The 19868-nt window shown below is 42.9% G+C and overlaps 1 protein-coding gene across 7 annotated transcripts in view; it reads right to left on the bottom strand.

The window, feature by feature from the left end:
• The window catches only part of AMBRA1 (autophagy and beclin 1 regulator 1), a 157484-nt gene that overhangs the window by 95695 nt on the left and 41921 nt on the right, over nucleotides 1–19868 (bottom strand). For 4 of the 7 annotated variants that reach the window (XM_081065101.1, XM_081065104.1, XM_081065100.1 and 1 more), the window contains 2 exons: nucleotides 7367–7453; nucleotides 3076–3255 (listed from right to left, as the gene is read on the bottom strand). In XM_081065101.1, coding sequence (XP_080921227.1) covers nucleotides 3076–3255; nucleotides 7367–7453 — 267 coding nt within the window. The remainder of the gene's footprint in view (nucleotides 1–3075; nucleotides 3256–7366; nucleotides 7454–19868) is intronic. The other 3 variants (XM_081065105.1, XM_081065106.1, XM_081065103.1) reach the window with 1 other exon arrangement.

Below are 19868 nucleotides of genomic sequence, written 5' to 3'. Positions count from 1 at the left end.
TGAAAATTATATGGGGCCGGCCCAGTGGCTCAGGCGGTTAGAGCTCCATGCTCCTAACTCCGAAGGTTGCCGGTTCGATTCCCACATGGGCCAGTGGGCTCTCAACCACAAGGTTGCCAGTTCAATTCCTCGAGTCCCGCAAGGGATGGTGGGACTAAGATTGAACACGGCACCTTGAGTTGAGCTGCCACTGAGCTCCCAGATGGCTCAGTTGGTTGGAGCGCGTCCTCTCAACCACAAGATTGCTGGTTCGACTCCCGCAAGGGATGGTGGGCTGTGCCCCCTGCAACTAGCAACGCCCTCCACAGCTAAGACCGAAAGGACAACAACTTGAAGTGGAATGGCACACTCCACAACTAAGATCAAAAGGACAACAACTTGACTTGTAAAAACGTCCTGGAAGTACACACTGTTCCCCAATAAAAATTAAAAAAAAAAATAGTCCTGTTCCCCTTCCCCAATTAAAAAAAAAAAATTCTTTAAGAAAAAAAGAAGAAAATTATTGCTGATACTTTTAATTTAATGGCTGATGGAAGAGAACCAAACTGATGGGATCTGGGTAATGGCTCCCCTTCATTTTCTGGGGACTTGACACACCTGGATGGGACAAGCTAGAGAATGGAAAATGAAGTGCGGCTTAGCAAATAGAAGCGGACTGCAGAAGTCCAAGTGGGGTGGCAGAGGCAGGAGCAGGACGTGCTGTGAAAGTGAGGAGACCAATAGAACAGTCTCTTTTAATGGTACCCTAAGTGTGTTAGGAGGATTTAAGGCCAGGTCTAACTTACCTAAAAAAACTATAAATTATGACTGTAACGCCTCTCTTTACTTTTAGGTATTAAAGTTAAGGAAAGGGTTGGGGCAGGGAAATTAAAACAGGCTGGCACATTCCCTAATTTCTCACTCTCTCCCTCCTCAGAGCACCTAGAAATTAAGAGAAGAGGAGCAACCACAACCAGCACTCAGTTTACAGTGGGGGGGAGAGGGCAGGAAAGAGGAAGGATGCGGAAAGAGAACAAACAGACTGTAAGTCAGCACTAACCAGCCTGCGACATCCTTCACTGGAAGACCTGGACGAATACTAAGGTGACTAACCCACTTCTAATAAAAACTAGATTACCATCTGCATCAGCCCCAAGAAAGGCAAACCCCAGGGGAGGGACCTTCAGAGAGGCATTAGAGAAATCAGGCCGTTGTTACTAACCAGGGAACAATACGAGATCCTGAGGAAGAAACAATGGTAAGTCAGTGCAGGAAAGGTGAAGGCAGTGTAAATTCAGGTCGTGCTGCAGCCAGGGGGAGGTGACAGCACAGGTGGGCTGTGGGGAGCACGAGGAGGAGGCAGTCTGACATAGGAAAATCGAGGGGGAAGGAAGGGGAAAGGGAGGAGGTGGTAGCAGAAGAAAAAGAAGGTAAGATGAGAACAGAACATTTTAAACTAACCCAGAACTCCATTGTGAAGGACACGTCACGAGGCAAGAGACAGCTCAAAGGCATCCACGGCCCACCACTGCAGAGAGAACAGCCTTCCCATCCTGCACGGAAAGAGGGCTAGGCGATCTGCACTGCCTCCCTGAGCTCCGCAGGACCACTGAGACTTGTCGGCAGCACGAAAGCCCATTAGCCTCGCCATGGACATTGAAACTGCTTCCCTGAATAGACCGCAGTGCTGGAAAAATCATCCTATCTACAGGGGAACACATCTCACCACAGGAGTCTGGAGTGAAGGCCATTTCCCTTCACTGCCCGTAGATGCAGGCACCTTCCCCTGGAGTGGACGGAAGGGAGAATGCCCCAGGCTGAGAGTCAGAGATGGCAGACCACCAGCTCTGCTCCATCAATCATCCCCAGTGCTTCCGGCCATCCCTGCATCTCCGTCACCTTTACATCTGCCTCAGACAAATGAACCTCCCATTTAATTTAGTCTTCCTTCTGCTTCCAAGTACACGAATGATAGTGTGTTTAAGGATCGCATCAGGAAGGCCTATTGGTACAAAGGTTGTTCCCACTTTTTCAGTCCTGTCTGGCAAAGAGATTTCTCAAATATACCAAAAGGCTCTGTTGCAAGATGGCTCCTGGGGAACTCCCCATTCAGCTCAAAGAAGAGGAAGGTTGAGGGGAAGCAAGAGCTCTTAAGATCCCAGACCTGACCAGGCTGTCACGATGGAGGGGAAGAAAAGGAAAATGACTGACAGGCTGTCCTATTTGAATACTTCCAGCAAAAAAAAAAGGGGGGGGGGGAACAACACCCTTTTCTCTCTCCTGTTTTTTACGTTTGAGAGAATATCAAAATATAAGGATCAAAACAAGAGCCAAATGTCCAATTTGATACAAACCAGAAAAACTCAGTTTCAGAATGGAAAAAAACACAATGAACAGTGAGGAGCAGCAGGTTAGAGGTGGCAAAATTCATCAGTCAGGTTGTGGAGCTCGAATTCTGGAGCCTGGGGCTGACCTGCTCCTTCAGCTCACCCATGTTCTCCAACCAAGCACTCAGAAAGACCAGAAGAGGAAAAAATCATTTCTCTAACCACATTAATTTGACATGGAACTTTCAAAGGATCCTTATTGGGGGTGGCGGAGAGTGAGAAAGTTTAGGCAAGAGAACAGCACCCCCATGTATCAATGTGATGAAGGGTACTAAGAGAACCTGCCTTTTAGGGAAACCCGGGTATTTTCTTTATTTTTAATCTCTACACTCTGCTTAAGAGAAAAAACACCAACCCTCCTGCCTCCCTGACGTTGTAAAGACAGTCCATGAAATGCCTTTCCATAGTCACTGTTCATGCAAAAGGGAGATAAAACTGTTGCCTGAGCAGCAGCAGCCATCGTCTTCCAGTCTGGCCAGGGCCCCGTGGGCGGTCTCCTCCCACAGGCTCCGGGAAATCAGCAATGCCACCGCTAGAGGTGGGAGTGCCCTGGGTAGTATGACCCCATGTCCCTCACCCCATCCTATTCCTCATGAATAATCACTTCAGGGTTTGAAGAATGTTCACCACTGCCGCTCAGACAGGGCCAACCTGGAAGCCCTTAGAGCTTGGCAGCAGCGGGAAGGAAGCAAGCTGAACATGTACTTACTCGAAGTCCTCAAATTCCAGGTCGGTGCCCTCCACTGACGGAGCCTGGCTGTCTGAGGAAGACGAGGATGTGGAAGAACGAAGGCGGTTCTGCTGGTAGCGCATGGAGCGCTGGCGAATGCTGTCCCTCCGGGAGAGGTACTGGATCATCCGCTGGGCGTAGTACGCAGCAGGAGACAATCTGAGAGACAGAGATGGACAAACACGAACTAGCGCCCATGTGGGGAAGCTGTGAAAGGCAGTAACTCCAGCTCTCCCACGGCGTCTCCCTGCGGAGGCAAACTCGGAGATGGGGAAGATGAAGGGCACTCCACTCACCAGGAGCTCTGTGCCGCACCATTGCCCGTCAGACCACCACCCGCTTCTGTTCTGAGCAGGCAAGAGACTGCTTCATCCTATGTCATCTGATCAACAGCGGGCCCCTCCCAAGAGAATAACACTGGGCCTTTCTTTTCAGTTTCTTCAGGGACCCCTTTTAGCTTCTCAGGGTACCCTTTACAGATCCACGGCTTTTCCTCAACCATCCATACTCAAAATATAAAGCAAGGGACTAGCAATCATCTATAGGTTATCTCTTCTTTCATTTTATAGGTGAGAAAAGAGGCCAGGAGACGGTAAACCTGAGGTGACAAAGGGGGTCTACAGGCACGTCTTCATCAAGACTCCTTTCCTCTCCAACAACGGACATGCTCCAGATTTGTCCTAGCTCCTTCAAATGACCTCTTTCACCTCGTATCTCTCCTTTACAAATTATTCATAGATATTTGTAACAGAGAAAATATTCAGGATAGAGACAGAGCAAAATATACTCAGGAGAACAGAGACTCTAAAACAAAAAAGATTTTTCTATGTCTTACGACAGAGCACCAGAGGCTACATGAGGACTGAGCAATACAGAAGGCAAGGTTATTCCTTTTTTCTCTTCCTTACTATGGCTATTCTCAGTAGTCTAGACCTATATTTTTTCAACTGTGGTTTAGGTCTTCATACTTCATGAAAACGTCTCGTGTCCCATACAACTTGCCATGTTCCCTTCTTAAGTTTTTCCTCCATCTTTCATAACACTGTTATACAGTTGGAGCTGTTAACTGAGAGAATGAGAGAAGACCAATAACAAAAGAATGTTTTATAGGATAATATTACATGGACCACTAAGAAATTTCCAGACTTAAAACCTGCCTGAGGCACACATTTTGACTCAACAATTCCACTAGAAATTTTACCCTCTAAAAACACACAAGAATGCAAAGATAGATAGATAGAGAGAAAGAGAGATCTCTATATATAGATATACACACACACACACACACACACACACACACACATACACACACATAGAGATATACAGATAGAATTAGTGAAAAACTGGGAAACACCCCAAATACCCATCAACAGATTAAAGAAACTATATTCATACAAAGAAACACTATGTAGCTATTAAAAAGAATAAATTATCCCTATATATGAGCAAGAAAAGCCCTCTAAAACAATGTGGGGGGGAACTGAAGAACAGTATATATATACACACACACTAACGTGCATAGAAAAATGTATTTCTGTAATTAGAACAAAAAACTAAGAAAAACACAGCAATCCTAACCAAGCTTCCTTGGAATCTTAACTTCTATAATGTTTAAATATAAAAGGAAAAAAGCATGTGTCTTTTCTCAAACGGAAATTTGGAAAAACTGATTGAGAAATAAAAATAGTTATATCCAAATGACAGGAGGGGTATTTGCAAATATCTTGTGCCTGACCTTTCGTTACCCCTGGACAGAGTCATTGGGCAAATCCCCAGTAACTGTCCTGACACGGGCCCAAGGGTATCCGCACTCAGCTGCTGGAGGAACTAAGGCGGCTGCCTCTGAAATACCTGTCATCAGGGGTGGTGTCCTTCTGGCCAACGAGCAAATGGAATTCCCAAGATGGCCAGCTGACAATCTCTGGTCATCAAAAGCCTGCAGTACGGGACACTGTGCTGCCTTTGGCACCCTGAGTCCACATTATCCTTACACAGCTGTCTTTACGTAGCAGGTGAGCCTGGGATGCACAGATGCCTTGGGCAACATCATGAAGGTGTAAGAATGATTTCTTAAAAGTCTCAACTTGTGGAACTTTCATTATCCGTTTGGGCTCCTGTTCCCACGCATTTTGCAAGGATGAATCAAGACTCCTAAATTTTCAATAGACAGAAGTCAATGTTCTTGAGTTGTTCCTATGTCCATCCAATATACAGAAACCTTCCAGCAGAAACCAACCATTGTTGGTTAAATTCTCAAGTCAATGAGACGAGAAAAGCATGTAAAAGTGTTTTCAAGAGGAGAATGAAGGTTCTTTTTTGGGAACTGATTCTGAAAAATGACCCTAAGTACACACTCATTGCTCAGTTCATCACCTACCCTAACTAATGGGAAAATTATAATATTATTGGTGATAGAGGCAGAAATAATGTTGATGGTGACAATAATAAGTAAAGATTGCTCTTTTATGGAGGGGCACAATTTCAGCATTAGATAACTGCAATTGTTAAATTTCACTGTAGGACAGGAATTCCCCAAGCTACAAAACTATGCATCAATTATTCAAAAAAAAAAAAAAAGAATTTTGGCACGATTATTAAATACAGGCACACCCCTAGCCTCTTCTTTCTAGGTTTCCAAAAGGAAGCTAAGCATCTGAATGCTGAGAGGTCTCACAAAGGCTCTGGTGTAGGGTGAAGTCTAAGGAAAAAGAAATAAAGCACCAGTAATGAGGTAACAATCATCCTCCTACTGAAGAGCTGGATCACCACCAAACTCTTAAGTGTTCCAAGTGAAAATTTTAAATGTTTGAATAAATCCTCAAGTTTTCGTCAAGGAAGAATATTTTCCCCTCCAAAAAAACCTATTTTGTGTTCAAAGGGAAAATGCAAATATCAACACCCCAAAGTCTGATACTTTCTGTGATAAAGAGGTCTGAGTGGGAATAAGTAACAGATTTATTACATGAAAGGAGGACAAATAATGGTCTTTAAGAATCACTGTTAAACTTATTAAGTTGAAAAGTCTGGGGATGAGATTCTCGTTGCTGTCTAAAGGAAACTACAAGTAGTTACTGATCTCAATGTTTCAGGGTATCTGATTCGTGCAAAAATTTTTCTTTTCTTATTTAGGGCTTACTACTTTCAAATAAACGTCCTTGCTTCAGTCATTATCTAAATTATCTCCCTGTTTTAAAGTCACGGACCCCATGCTCCCAGATCCTCAGATTTGCCATTTTGGGGAATGAAAAGGGAAGTAACAGGATAATGGGGAATCTTTTCACTAGTATCTCAGAAAGGCTGCTCGGTACCATGACATAACAGTGGCAACAACAAAATCATTCAATGTCTTTGGAATCGACTTGGTCTAAAGGTTCTTCCAGACTTGAAATGCTTAATCTAGAGCAAAGCTTATTTAGCCTCATCTGACCTATACTGACTTGCCAACCCCACCGTTATAAATTACCCTTTTCTTTTGGCAAAGCCTCACAATGTGCTCTGGCCTTGCTTAAGTAATGGGCAGGTTTTCCCCTTTGGAGATCATTAAACAATCAGTAAATCTGGTTGTGACAACCCCAAAGGGCTTCTCACTATAAATGTTATAAATCAACTGACACCCCAAACTTGGTCCACAGTTACCAGTCAGGTAATGAGGGACCTTGAAGTCATCTGATTTTTTTTTAATCGCTTCAAGAACTTTTCAAATGTCTTCTAATCAGAGTTAAGACAAGCACTCTAATAAAATGCCAACTTACTTTATTCAATTACCATTTTGTAAGTCGTCTCTTCCTTCAGATAATCTCCAATAATTTTACATCTGAATGAGCTTTATTTCTGCCTTTTGATATTCTAAATTCTCTCTCAAATGAGAACGAGTAGAATTTTTTTGTTTGGATCTGTAAATAATTTCCCTATTAATAAAAATTTGTGTTTTCCTTTTGGCTGTCCATCTGAATGACCACAACCTCTGTGATAAAACAAAAGGAATATATCCTGTAACTCTGCCAGTGGCCTTCTCAGGTCCCTCCTCTAGTGCCCCATTTACAGAAATGAGCCCCAAAGGACAAGAGCTCAGTCATAACCCTCTGTCACCAGAGGTTCTGTTCACTTACCTGTAACACTTCCCAACCACCTGAACCACCTGTCTCAAAACTGTAACTGAAGAGTAAAAGAGCACCAGGACCAGAGAGACACAGAAGGGGCTTCCAACAGCTTGGCAACCCCAAGGGCAGCCCCTCCCCCCCACTAGTGTCATTTCTCACTTTGGCCTTACCTCGCTGGGTCTGGGTAAATTGGGTGCTCTCTGGATCCTGCTCCATCATAACGGGATAATGAAATGAGGGAAGACTCCAGCAGCCTCCTAGCAGAGATTAAAAAAATGGCAATAATCCCTGTCAATTTCCAACTCAGAGGTCATTCATAAGGGAAAATGGGGGAAAGATAAATAACATCCCCCTCTGCAACTAGCTAATACCTGCTATTTGGGATCATACCCTCCCTAAAAGCTAAGTACTTGGAGACATAGATAAATGAAGAGCTACAGAGCTCCCACACTGGATATGGCCACTGTATCGTGTGGAATACTGCTCTTCAGTGAGAAAGGAACAAGAGCTTCAGAGACACGATCTTATTTCTATTTGCAGTGCCTCTGGTAGAAAACTAGGAGGTTGGGATCAACACAAGAGGGGGAAGTTAGGCGTGCCCAGAGATTATCGTGTAGTGCCAACATTCATCTCGGTGTTCGGTTCCTCTGTGTCATCCTAACCCACGTCCCCATAGCTTCTTCTACTCATTCTGCTCTACTCAGACCCTTTTTTTGTAAGAAAGAGTTCTCCTGGGACTCTCTTAACAACTGACAAAAATCTTTAATTACATAATCTAGCCCAATCATAAATTCAACTGATCATATATGATATACATTTGATTGAGCACTTTTTTGAAGCCAGCAAATATATTCCTCTGTTCACCACAACCTGGAAAGGTAGGCATTACTCTACACACATGAGAACACGAGGCTGTGTGGCACACAAGCTCTTAAATGATAGCACCAGGACTCCAGCGAAGGTCTGTCAGCTCCCGAATGCTTCGAACTACTACGCTACCCTGTAGGACCTCCTAGGCCCCAGGCAGGCAAAAGGTGCGACAGGTATCCACAGTGAGTCCAAGCTAGAATGCAGGCTCAGTATTGCTGGATCTCCCTATTTTTTAAGGGTAGCCAGAAACCTGGACTTCCACAGGAAATCTCTTGATTGTTAAATTTTAGCTAAAACATGTTTTCCCTTTTTGTACAACAAAGGCCAGTTAAAAACTCATCTGATAAATGTGGCCCAGGGGTTCCCCGGTGTTCCACGTGAGCCACACTGCTTCCCAACTCAAACGTGCCTTGGCAGCCAATCAAGCTCCCACCATGGAACACGTTTCTAAGGAAATGGTCTCAGAAAGAAATGCGTATTGTTCCTCTCAGGCAGCATCTTGCCTGGCTCTCCCGGGAACAGGTCTCCGGCTCCCTGCCAGACTCTTCTTTAAAGCAGAGCTGCAGAATAAGGACAGCAGCTACCAATCTTTTCCAATTGAGTTAATTCAATTCACTGTTATTAAAACCAGCTGGCTTTAGGTGTAGTCATGTGCAGTCACTTTATCCCAGCAACTGGCTCGGGGAAGCATTTGCCCTAACGGCCTGGAGAGGAGATACAGCAGAGGGCCTGTCAACCTGGCTTGCTACCTTTCCCACCCAGGACAACCAACTGTTAAATGATGTTTACTATCTAGACAAAGCCTGTAATTGCCACACTTAAGACACCTGCAGCCATTCCTACCACTGAAGGAAGAGAATACAATGAGAGCAAAGAAGAAAAGACAGCAATACAACACATCATCTCTCTAGTTGAAAACTTGAATCTTCAATGGTATCACTGTTTACAGCAGCACAAATCCTGGTTTCATCAATTCTAAGACACACTGCCCCCCCCCACACACACACATTTAACGTGTTTGAAATTGGGATGCATTTTATAATAATAGTGTGACATGGTTTAACGGGCAGGATTTTTTTCTTTCCTAGGAGTACATAGGAGTACATAAAATCATGGCATATCTTTTGAGTCTTGAAATACAGAATGTTTGTGAGAGGAAGGGGTAGTGAGAGGGACACAGACCGGGGGAAAGAGAAGTGCAATTTTAAGAAGAGTATTCAGGACACTATGCCATCTTATGTAACACTTACTTATTACTAATAAATTAGTTCTATAGGAACGGGTGGGAGTTAAAGAATGAAAGCGAGACCTGGGAGCAGCTGACTGCCCTGGAACCCCCAGAAGCTTGTTCCATCGCCAAGGGCTCTGAAGTTAGTGCTGAACATCGCTGAGCCCTGCAGTGTTAGCCTCTGACTGGTTGCTGAGTAAGCAGAGGCCCTTTGGCAAGGAGCACCCTCCAGAGTGACCGACATACCATATCCTTTTCATAAGCATTTCTGCCTGGAAAATGATCCTGCTCAGTTAGGAGTCCAATATGACCCTTCACTATGCAAGGCAGTGACAGTACTCAGAGATAACTCCTGTAAAGGAGATTCTTGAACTAGAAGAGTTGCATTAGATCATTTCAATTTTAAGGATTCTATTTCATAATCCTGCAAAGTCTACTTCCCACCCTAACTTCCTATCTTAATTAGAAGACTTCTTTAAATCAGAGTAAAACGAAAATGTTAAACTTTGTCTCTGGGGCGTCCCTGATGAGGTTCCTTTGGCACATGCAGCCCCTGTGCCTACTTACTACGTGTTTGTTGATACCATTTGCTCCCCAGGCAATACAGTGGACTGGCAAGTCATATACAGAGGGGGCCAAAAAAATGTATACACATTTTAAGAAAGGAAGAAACTATTAACATTGTAATCAACATATACGGATTACAAAAGATGAATACTAGTCACGTTTGACTTTTGCAATTACAAGAGGTGCTCAAAGTGGTATCAGTGTCCAGACACTTCTGATTACTGCGAAGTACTGCTTGAGCAACATTAACCAAAGTGTCCACTTGTGTACTTTTTTTTGGCACCCCTGGTATATGTGGCATTTTAACTGCTAATGCACAAAATCAGGAGTCAATTACTATGAATAGCAGCTCCCTCCACACACACACACAACACTCATAAAACATTAAGTTCCGTACAGTTACAACAGAGGTACTATCTGAAGGAATAAAAAATGACTTCTCCAACTGGTGTTGAGTAAAGGCAGCACTAGAGTTACTAAACGAATAAATATCACCACCACTCCTAGGACAGCCAAGGAAAGCTCTTTCTCTCCTACAGTGAGTTAGCTTCTTGCAAAGAGCCATCAATGGAAAATGACACAAGAAAATGGGGCGGGATGGCAGCAGAGCACCTTCTGCTCGGGCCACCACAAATTTGACTTGACTTAACGATCTATCACCCAGTTTGATAATGGGAAATCAGGTGGGACTTTGGAAGGGCTCAGACCAGATTGTTCAAGTTTGAAGCTACCGTTTCATTTTGACCTGTAATCTCAATTTAGAAATGTTTTAAAGAGTCACAGAAGCTCTGACAGGAAAAAAACAAACCTTTTCTTTACAAATCTGCCTGGTTCATTCTCTATACCAGTGGCGTCCAAATGAGGTACAAGAGGAGTTGTGTTATTTTGATCCACTGAAGAGCAGGAAGAAGATACTAGAACTTTCGATTTATAATGTATAACCACAATGTTTCTCTCTCTCTTTCTCTCTCCCTCTCTCTCTCTCTCTCTCTCTCAAACACACAAACACACACACACACACACACACACACACACACACAGATTGCTTAAAAGCCTTTTATTAACAGAGGTATTTTTTAAAGTTTGGAATCCATTGCTGTATCAAACTATACACTACTTTAAGAAAATTCAATATTTAAGAAAATATAATAACCACAAATATATAAAACATAAATATAAAAACCATAAACATAAAAGCATAAGCATATTCATATAGCGAGAGAGCAAAAGAGAGAGAATGATAAAGCAAATGTGGTAAAATGTTAGTATCTAGAGAACATGAATAAAGAGTACATGGAAATTCTTTGCACTGTTTTTGCAACTTTTCTGCAAGTCTAAAATTATTCTAATATTATAAACATCCAAAAATCAAAATCTAAAAGTAAACAACTGAAACTAAAGAGAAAATTATTCATTTTCAAAATAATTACTTACTTCTTAAAAAGGATGTCTTTAAATAGCGAGTTGCCCTAACGCTCTAACAGGTTTGGGCCTGCTGCCTGTTTTTATAAATAAAGGTTTTTCCAAAGACAGCCACATCCATTCATTTATTGTTGCTTTGGAGCTAACAGGGCAGAGTTGAGTTATGCTGATAGGGACAGGCGTAGAATATTTACTACCTGGCCCTTTTACAGAAAAAAAATTTGCCTAACCCTGCTCTAAAATATTTGCTTACATAAAATCCCTTGAAAGATAAGGTGGAGTTACTAAGGAATAAAACAAAAAAACCTTGAAATCAAAGTACTACCCACTAAGTGAGTTATCAAAAATGATTATTAAGGGCCCGGCCCAGTGGCTCAAGCGGTTGGAGCTCCATGCTCCTGGCTCCAGGGGCTGCCGGTTCGATTCCCACATGGGCCAGTGGGCTCTCAACCACAAGGTTGCCGGTTCAACTCCTCGAGTCCCGCAAGGGATGGTGGGCTCCACCCCCTGCAACTAAGATTGAACACGGCACCTTGAGCTGAGCTGCCTCCCACATGGCTCAGTTACCTGGAGCATGTCCTCTCAGCCACAGGGTTGCCAGTTCGACTCCCGCAAGGGATGGTGGGCTGCACCCCCTGCAACTAGCAAAGGCAACTAGACCTGGAGCTGAGCTGCGCCCTCCACAATTAAGACTTGAAAGGACAACGACTTGGAGGAAGGTCCTGGAAGTGTACACTGTTCCCCAAGGAAGTCCTGTTTCCCTTCCCCAATGAAATCTTTAAAAAAAAAAAAAAATGATTATTAAGGCCTGCAAAAGTCAATAGGAACAAAATTCAAGCTGCAAAATTTTAAAAGAATACAACTATTTCTTCCTCCCCTGATTAATACTTTGAATATCTATAAGGAGGTTCCCTACACCAGCCATATCCTTTAATGACTAGAAAAACAAAAAACAGTGGAGGAAAGCTCTGGAAAACAACAGTGGTCAGGGCAGATGAGATGGGTCGACCAAAAACAACCGCAAAAAAAAACACCCATTGTCTCAAATTCAATGGTTATCAGCGTTTAGGAGCAGAAAGCTTGGGTATTAGTCTAGACAGAATAAACAAAGCAGTGACAATTCTTCCTTATGAAACAATTATATCATGAAGATATTCTTTTAACTAATCATCAGATCACAGAGAAAATCAATATCCTAAAGCCAACAAACATGTTCAGACCTTCTCAAATCATTGGAAACAATCGCCAGACTGACTTAAACTAATATGGAAAACCTGCTCCTAGAAGCTAAAATGCCACTGGTGCCCCATGATAAAGAGTGATTTCCCAGCCTCACTTTGATGTCTAGGTGACATCTACTATTTCAGTGCAGGGGAGCCAAACCCAAACTAATAGCACCCTTCTGCCTAGGAAATAAAATCCAAGTTCCGCAGCTTGGCATCCAAAGCTGTGCAGCCAAATTGCTCATTCCTTTTGGATGTACTGTATGCTCTAGCCAGGGGTTTTCAAACTTTCTGGTCTCAGAATTCCTTTAACACTCACACTGATAACCTCAATTACTCATCATATTGCCCCTAGAGAATTCCACTGAACACTCATGAAAGAATGAGAGTGAAAAAGACAAAGAACATCTTAGCTGTATCATAAACATAGTTCTGGCTTCAGGGATCCCAGGTCACACTTTGAGAATCACTGCTCCAGCTAAACTAAACACACGCTCGCTGTCTCACCTATGTCTTTCTGCTTGGCCATTTCTTCTTTCTGGAAAGTTGTTCCCCATCTCTGCCTGTAAAAATCCTTCAAAACTCAACCACCTGACTCTGTACCCCATCACACTGTGAAACGTCTCTTAAAAGGCCTTTCCCAAGTCACTTTGTGCTGCGGTTACTTGCGTCGTCTCTGCCACTGGACTGCACAGTGTACAGGAAAGCAGGCCCTAGGTCCCAGTCATCTTTTCCTCCCCACTAAAACTCACCTCCTAACTAACACGTAAAGGAGACCGGGAAATACCTAAGAAAATCAATCAGCCAAAGGAGATTTGGAAGGAGCAGCGAGAAGACCTATCTGCTTGCCCGGTATTGACCCCAGGACTTTCAAAGGTTGTGGGGTATCCAAAATCTCACACTAAAATTCCTGAAGGAACAGGTTTTCAGACGCTGTTTACACCCCCCTCGGGTTAAAATGCTTTTTACACGGAAGCCGCTCGGGTTAAAATCCTGAGCTAGTTGTACCGATAAATGCAGCGTAGCCTGGTCCCTGGGAGGCTTATTAAATCATGAAGTCCTAGGCCGGCTACTTGCCTGAGAAGCTACCACTGACGCTCTCGGACAGCCTGTTGCCAAAAGAGACCTCACGGAACAAAGAGGGCAGTGATTTCAGGGCGACAAAGGGGCAGGAGGCCAAAGAAACCTGGATGCGCCATTGCCTCCTTAATTTCTGAATCCTGCTCTGCAAGCCCTGATCTCTCTCTGCCTCGGCGCATGCCTGGGCTGGGAGATGACAAGCCCTTATTCTTTGTAAAAAATAATTGTGTGTTCTGAAACGACACCTCTATTATGATTTCCAAATTGACACCTCTGCTTTAAAGCGGAGGCATCCAAGCCTCCCCATTTCACACACTGGCAATTATCCTTTAAGTTATCCAACGATAGGCACTCAGCTGATCACTGCAGGGCCCCCCTCCAGCTCTGGGGTGCACTTGTGGCACATGAGGCAGTTGCCAGCACAGCCTGGCAGGCAGTTCCTGCCCCTGCTGTGGGGTAGACCAAGGCAAAGCAGCACTGCTAAAGGGTTAAGCTCAGGAGAACAACCAGACACACTGCAGAAAGAACTCGGCCCACTATGTGGATTAACCTCATTTTACTATCATCAAGCATAAACAATTCATGGGACTCCAAAGAATGCCTTTCACCAGAAAAGCTTTACAACATCTTTACAAAACATTAACATATCCCTCACTCCCTTTATATAGTGAGAGATAATGGTAAACATCAGAGCACAACATAATCACAGACAACAAAAGGGAAGAACCTGGAAACAGAATTCATACATGGTACGCAACTCTGTATCGAGCTATACAGAAGTCTTAAGGGAAAAGTTAGCCAGATCTCTCTGGGAACAGCTGACCCCCTGTTAACTGCTTGGCGGGTGGTAACTTTTCATACAACTGTAAAATGATTGCTCAGTACAATGCTTAGCTCTTGTATATCAACACATTTATCTACAGTTACGAAACTTCAATCTATAACAAAAACTCACTTTTGTCAGCATCTGAACTCAAAGTCAAAGGTCCAATGAGACCTGCATGGACATGTTTACTCTGTCTCCAAATCCATTTTCTCTGGGAGAATTGGGAGGTCTGCTCATAGATCACAGACTTTTTTTTTTTTAACTAGGAATTTAGATCAGAGGCTTTTCACCAAAGGATGAGTAAGCACGTTATCACGACAAGTTCCACAGCTTCTTCTGGTACTCACACGCACACATACCCTCATGAGCAGCAGCGGTGATGTACAGGTTTAGACTTTCATTAAGAGGTAGTGCATCCTCATTGGTTTCCCCCAAATCCAAAAGACATTAACAGAATTCAGTAATACTGAATTCTCAGCTAATTTATTCAGAATAGACAATTCTAAAAAAGTCTTTCTCTAGACCCACTAGTTTTACAAAGAATATATTGCTTCAATAACAGCAAACCTGTACATTTCTTCTTAAATGATTTTTCACATTCATATTTCTAACCTAATATTTTTAAAACCCTCGAACAAGGCCACTGGCTCTTAAGTCAGGCTACTCAGCCCAGTATATTGCAAACACTACACCTTTATAATATGAAGCAAAACTCTTGGGTCAACAATCAGGAGGGCAAAGAGTTAGTAAGTGAAGCCTTCTAAGAATGAGAAGAATGATGCACAGTGGGCTGGGGCATTTATTAACCAGAAGCAAAGAGGCAGCCTTCCTGACTCACATTTGTTCAAGCAATGAGGTTTTTGGAGGCTATGAAAACAGGAGGACAGAGTCTCCAGCTGGGCCCCCAACAATCCACCTTTAGCCTTTGAGCTAACAGAAAATTCAGAGTACAATCACCTTTCTTATATCCTGGGTTCATTCTGAACGGCTTCTCTTAGTGACATTTGACTTTCACTGATTCGCCTCTGGGGGGTTACACGACTTGCCCTTTCACCCTGATCCTAACTAACTTCATCAACTTTCTTGATTCCTTTCGGACTCAGCATTTGACTCCACTGGAATAACTTCTCCACCATTTCCCTCTGTCTAGACAACATGAAATTGTCATAAATGTCACCTAAAGTACAATTAGCAGAGAAACTGCAATTTCCACTCTCCTCCCCCGTTCCCCAAAAGACTCTCACATTAACGTCCTCCAGCATGTCAATCAGTCCTACCCTGAAGATTAACTCTGTGGAGCCTGGAAGCCATTTAATTCCAGCCTGCTAAATATTTAGGTATTTCCCCCTTCTGCTATAATTAGAAGGTAAACTGCCTTCTTTTCACTAGTGCTGATGATTACAATCTCAGAGATCTGAATGCCTGCTGAATCGATACCTGGGTAAAAAGTCCTTACAAACACCACTTTATCCAGCTGCATTTGATGTAGGGAAATCATAGAAAAAGCAAAAAAGACAAGGCAAAAGAAGAGGCAATGAGAGAAAAGAATGACTCAAGCCCATCAACCAGGCAGTACTATTATAACTATTACAAGAACAAGGCGGTTTGAAGCCACTGCCAGTTCCCTGCGAAATGTGATATTAAAGAAACAGCAAAATCAAAGGACATTAAATCATGAAATAACTTAGTGGTTTTCAACAGGACAGGGTTCCCCCCAGGAGACATATGGCAACATCTGGAGACATTCTTGGTGGTGGCAACTGGGGGGAGGGGGAGTGCAGTGGCATCTAGTGGGTAAAGGCCAGCGCTGCTGCTAAATCTCCTACAATGCCTAGGACAGTCTCCCACAGTAAAGTATTATCCAGCGCCAAATGTTAGAAGTACCGTCTTGAGAAACCCTCTGCTGTATCTTAATGGTCAGAGACTAACCAAGAGGCACTGACTAATATGTGAGGCTTTAGCTTTAGAATGGATTGCAACTTAAACTCATCAACTTGTGTCACTTACTAGTTGTGTGACCTTGGGCCAGTTCATTATCCTCAGCATGCATATTTAAGGGGAAATCCCTATTTCACAAGGTTGTTATGATTAAGTAAGAACATATGTAAAGTATAGTAGCTAGAACAAAGTCCATAAATAGCAATTATTTTGTTCCTCCTTGGATTACAACTTCCAAAGTATCTACGGGGAACATGATGTACTCCAGCCACCCAAGTCACTATGCCTAAAAAGGTGGTTCTTAGAAAGAAAGACGTGTGTTGAAGGATGAGGACTGTAAAGGCATATACTGCAAATGGGTACCTGTGCCCTAAGAATCCCATGAGCCTCGCTCAAAACAACAAGAGCAGTCAGTCATTTTATACCAGTCTATCTGCTGATCTATCCAACCACTGATTCCAACTATAAATATTTATTGAGTGTCTCCTTTGGGATATTTAGTTGCATATAACATATTAATAGATGTGGTATCTGCAGCCGTCTCCAAAGATGAACCCCCAAAGAACCAGACTTCCTGGTACTATTATCTGCGTGGTACCCTCCCAAACTGAGTCGAGACCAGTCTGTTACTTGCTTTACCCAAGAGAATGTGGCCAGGTGTGCCAGTTCTGGGCCTAGCCTTAAGGAGAACTGCTGGCTTCAGTTTCTTCCCTCTGGGAACTTTTGGAAGCCCTAAGCTGCTAAGTAACAAGTCTGGCTACTGTGCTGGCGAGGACACACCGCGTGACGAGTTCTGAGACTCCACGGAGAGGCTCAGGGGCCCAGCTTCCCACCTGAGCCTCCAGAAGACTCGAGAGACCGCAAGCAAGACCAGCAGAACTTCCCGACTCAGCCCAGTCCACCCAAAGAACAATGACAGATAATAAAACTGTTCCCTTTAAGGCACTAAGTTTTGTTGTACGGTTTGTTATGTATCAGTAGGTGGATGACAATAGTTCCTGATCTTGTCCGGCTTTTGAGCTGGTCACTATAGCGAGCAGCATTAGAAGTAAATCCACGAAGTTAGCTTACAAGCCTAAAGTAATCCCATCTATACACAAAGGAACCTTGGCTCCCAAAGCAAAACAGCAAACAAGACATCTGGAAACAGACCTCTAACAGTAAAATTCAGTGCACACCTGCTTACAGTGTTCAAAGCATGAGATCTTGATATTGGTCAGAAGGGTCAATATGAATTTCAAAAGACTTGCTGCTCTTTCCCCTCGATCCCAATGAGGCTCTCCGTCTTTCCGAAACACTTCTGCCCTGCACGGCTCTCTCACTGTAGAAGACAGCCCTAGAATTTGGGGAATTAAAGCTATTTGTGCACCCTCCCTCATCAAGAGGCAGGACCAGTTTCTTTTTTACAAATGACCATAAGAGAGTACAGGAGAAATGAAGATAATACCCCATTCCCTTGCTATGGACGAACTACTTTCTGTACCATTGAACTTTCTAATCGAGCCTCACTGTCCACTGTGACTGACGGAAGTCACTAGCACCCGCCCTATCTCAATGGCCATGCGTTATCCTCTTTGATAAGGGACATACCTCACTTTTCTATGTACTGGGTTTGCTCCAATTTTATATGGTGAGATTTCAGAGATACCCCGTGAAGCCTGAAGTCCAAAAATGATCTAACACAAAGAAAAGAAAGGAATATGTCGTGGCAATAGGAATTTTTTTTTTTTTGGAGCAGAGTAATGGAGAAAGGGAGAAAAAAGCAGTCATATCTTGAGCACCTAAACTTGTAAAAGCAACTGAGGTTTAATTTATTTCAGCCTCATATACAATTTTACAATGGAAGAAATTGCTGTTCAGAGAGGCTACTTAACCTTTCCAAGGTCACAATAGAGCCAGAATTTGAATTCAGTGTTACTCAACTCCCAATCTTTCTTTTAGAATATGTTACAGGAAAATAGAAGAAAGGGAACCTAAAGACACCATGACAGTTAAAGCAACATTGCATCACATGGGATAGGAGCAAAAGGAAAACTACAAGGTGACGGATAACGCCAAGGGATCAAATACACCCAAAGATTTTGGGGGAAGGTGATGGTGTTAAAGAGTTCCTAGATGGTCTAAAGTGTATCAAAATCACCTGGACAGCTTGTTTAAAATGAACACTGCGTGACCCCCACCCCCAGCTTCTGATTCAGTAGGTCTGGGATGAGCTCAGAAACTCGAATTCTAACAAGTCCCCCAGGAGATGCTAATGTTCCTGGTCTGGGAACTGCACTTTGAGAACCACCTACCGGCCAAAGAGCGCACAATAAACGCTTTATCGTATCCAAAATAGTACCATCTAGCAGAGCTGCCAAACGCAGTGCTCTATGGGGGACTGAAACTTCAGCAGCTCTGTGAGGATGAATATGACGGCAATGGTCCTTTGCCTTCAAGGGGTTAACAGAAAATGACTGGCCCAATGTCTGCCTCAGTTCTTTCTGAGAACTCGTAAGGGACAACTATAAAAAGAAATAAGAAAAACATGCAGAGAAGAAAGAGTGCTGAACTTCTAAGAAGAGGCCAGATTGGAAAAGCTTAAAGAAAAAAAAAAAAGAGTTCCTCCTTGTCATACTTTTAAAAGGGTTATACCTGCTGAAAAGGAAATTAAGAAAATAATCCTATTTATAATAGCATCAAAAGGGATAAAATATTTAGGAACAGACTTTACCAAACAGGTGAAAGACTTGTACACTCACTGAAAACTATAAAATGTTACTGAGAGAAATTAAAGAAGACACAAATAAATGGAAAGACATCCCATGTTCATGGATTGGAAGACTATATTGTTAAAACGTCCATAATATCCAAAAGCAATCTGCAGATTCAATGTAATCCCTATCAAAATCCCAAGGGCATTTTTTGCAGAAAAAGAAAAAAATGTCCTCAAATTCATATGAAATCTCAAAGGACCCCAGATAGCCAAAATATTGAGGGGGCGGGGGAGAACAAAGCCAGAGGAAGACCCAATACTTCCTGATTTCAAAACATATTACAAAGCTGCAGTAATCACAACAGTATGGTAGTGGCATAAAGATAGATACCTAGACTAATGGAACAGAATAGAGAGCCCAGATATAAACCCTTGTGTATCTGGTCAAATGATCTTTGACAAGGTCGCCAAGATTACACAATGGGGAAAAGGTCGCCTCTCCAACAAATGGTACAGGGAAAACAGGCTATCCACAGGCAAAAGATGAAGATGGGACCTTATCTTATGCCACATTTTAAAACAAAAAAATTGACACAAAATGGATTAAAGACCTAAACGTAAGACCTAAAACTACAAAACTCCTAGACAAAAACAGGGGAAAAGCTTTATGACATTGGAATGGGGAATAATTTCTTAGATATGACATCAAAAGCACACATAACAAAAGCAAAAATAGACAAAAGAGACTGCATCAAACTTAACAAACTTATGTACAGCAAAGGAAACAATCAACAGAGAATAAATGCAATCTACAGAATAGGAG

This window comes from Rhinolophus hipposideros (genome assembly GCF_964194185.1).
Source record: "Rhinolophus hipposideros genome assembly, chromosome: 10".
NCBI classification, from domain to species: Eukaryota; Metazoa; Chordata; class Mammalia; order Chiroptera; family Rhinolophidae; genus Rhinolophus; species Rhinolophus hipposideros.
The sequence above is the reverse complement of the archived record's forward strand: the minus strand, read 5'-3'. Positions and strand labels throughout refer to the sequence as shown.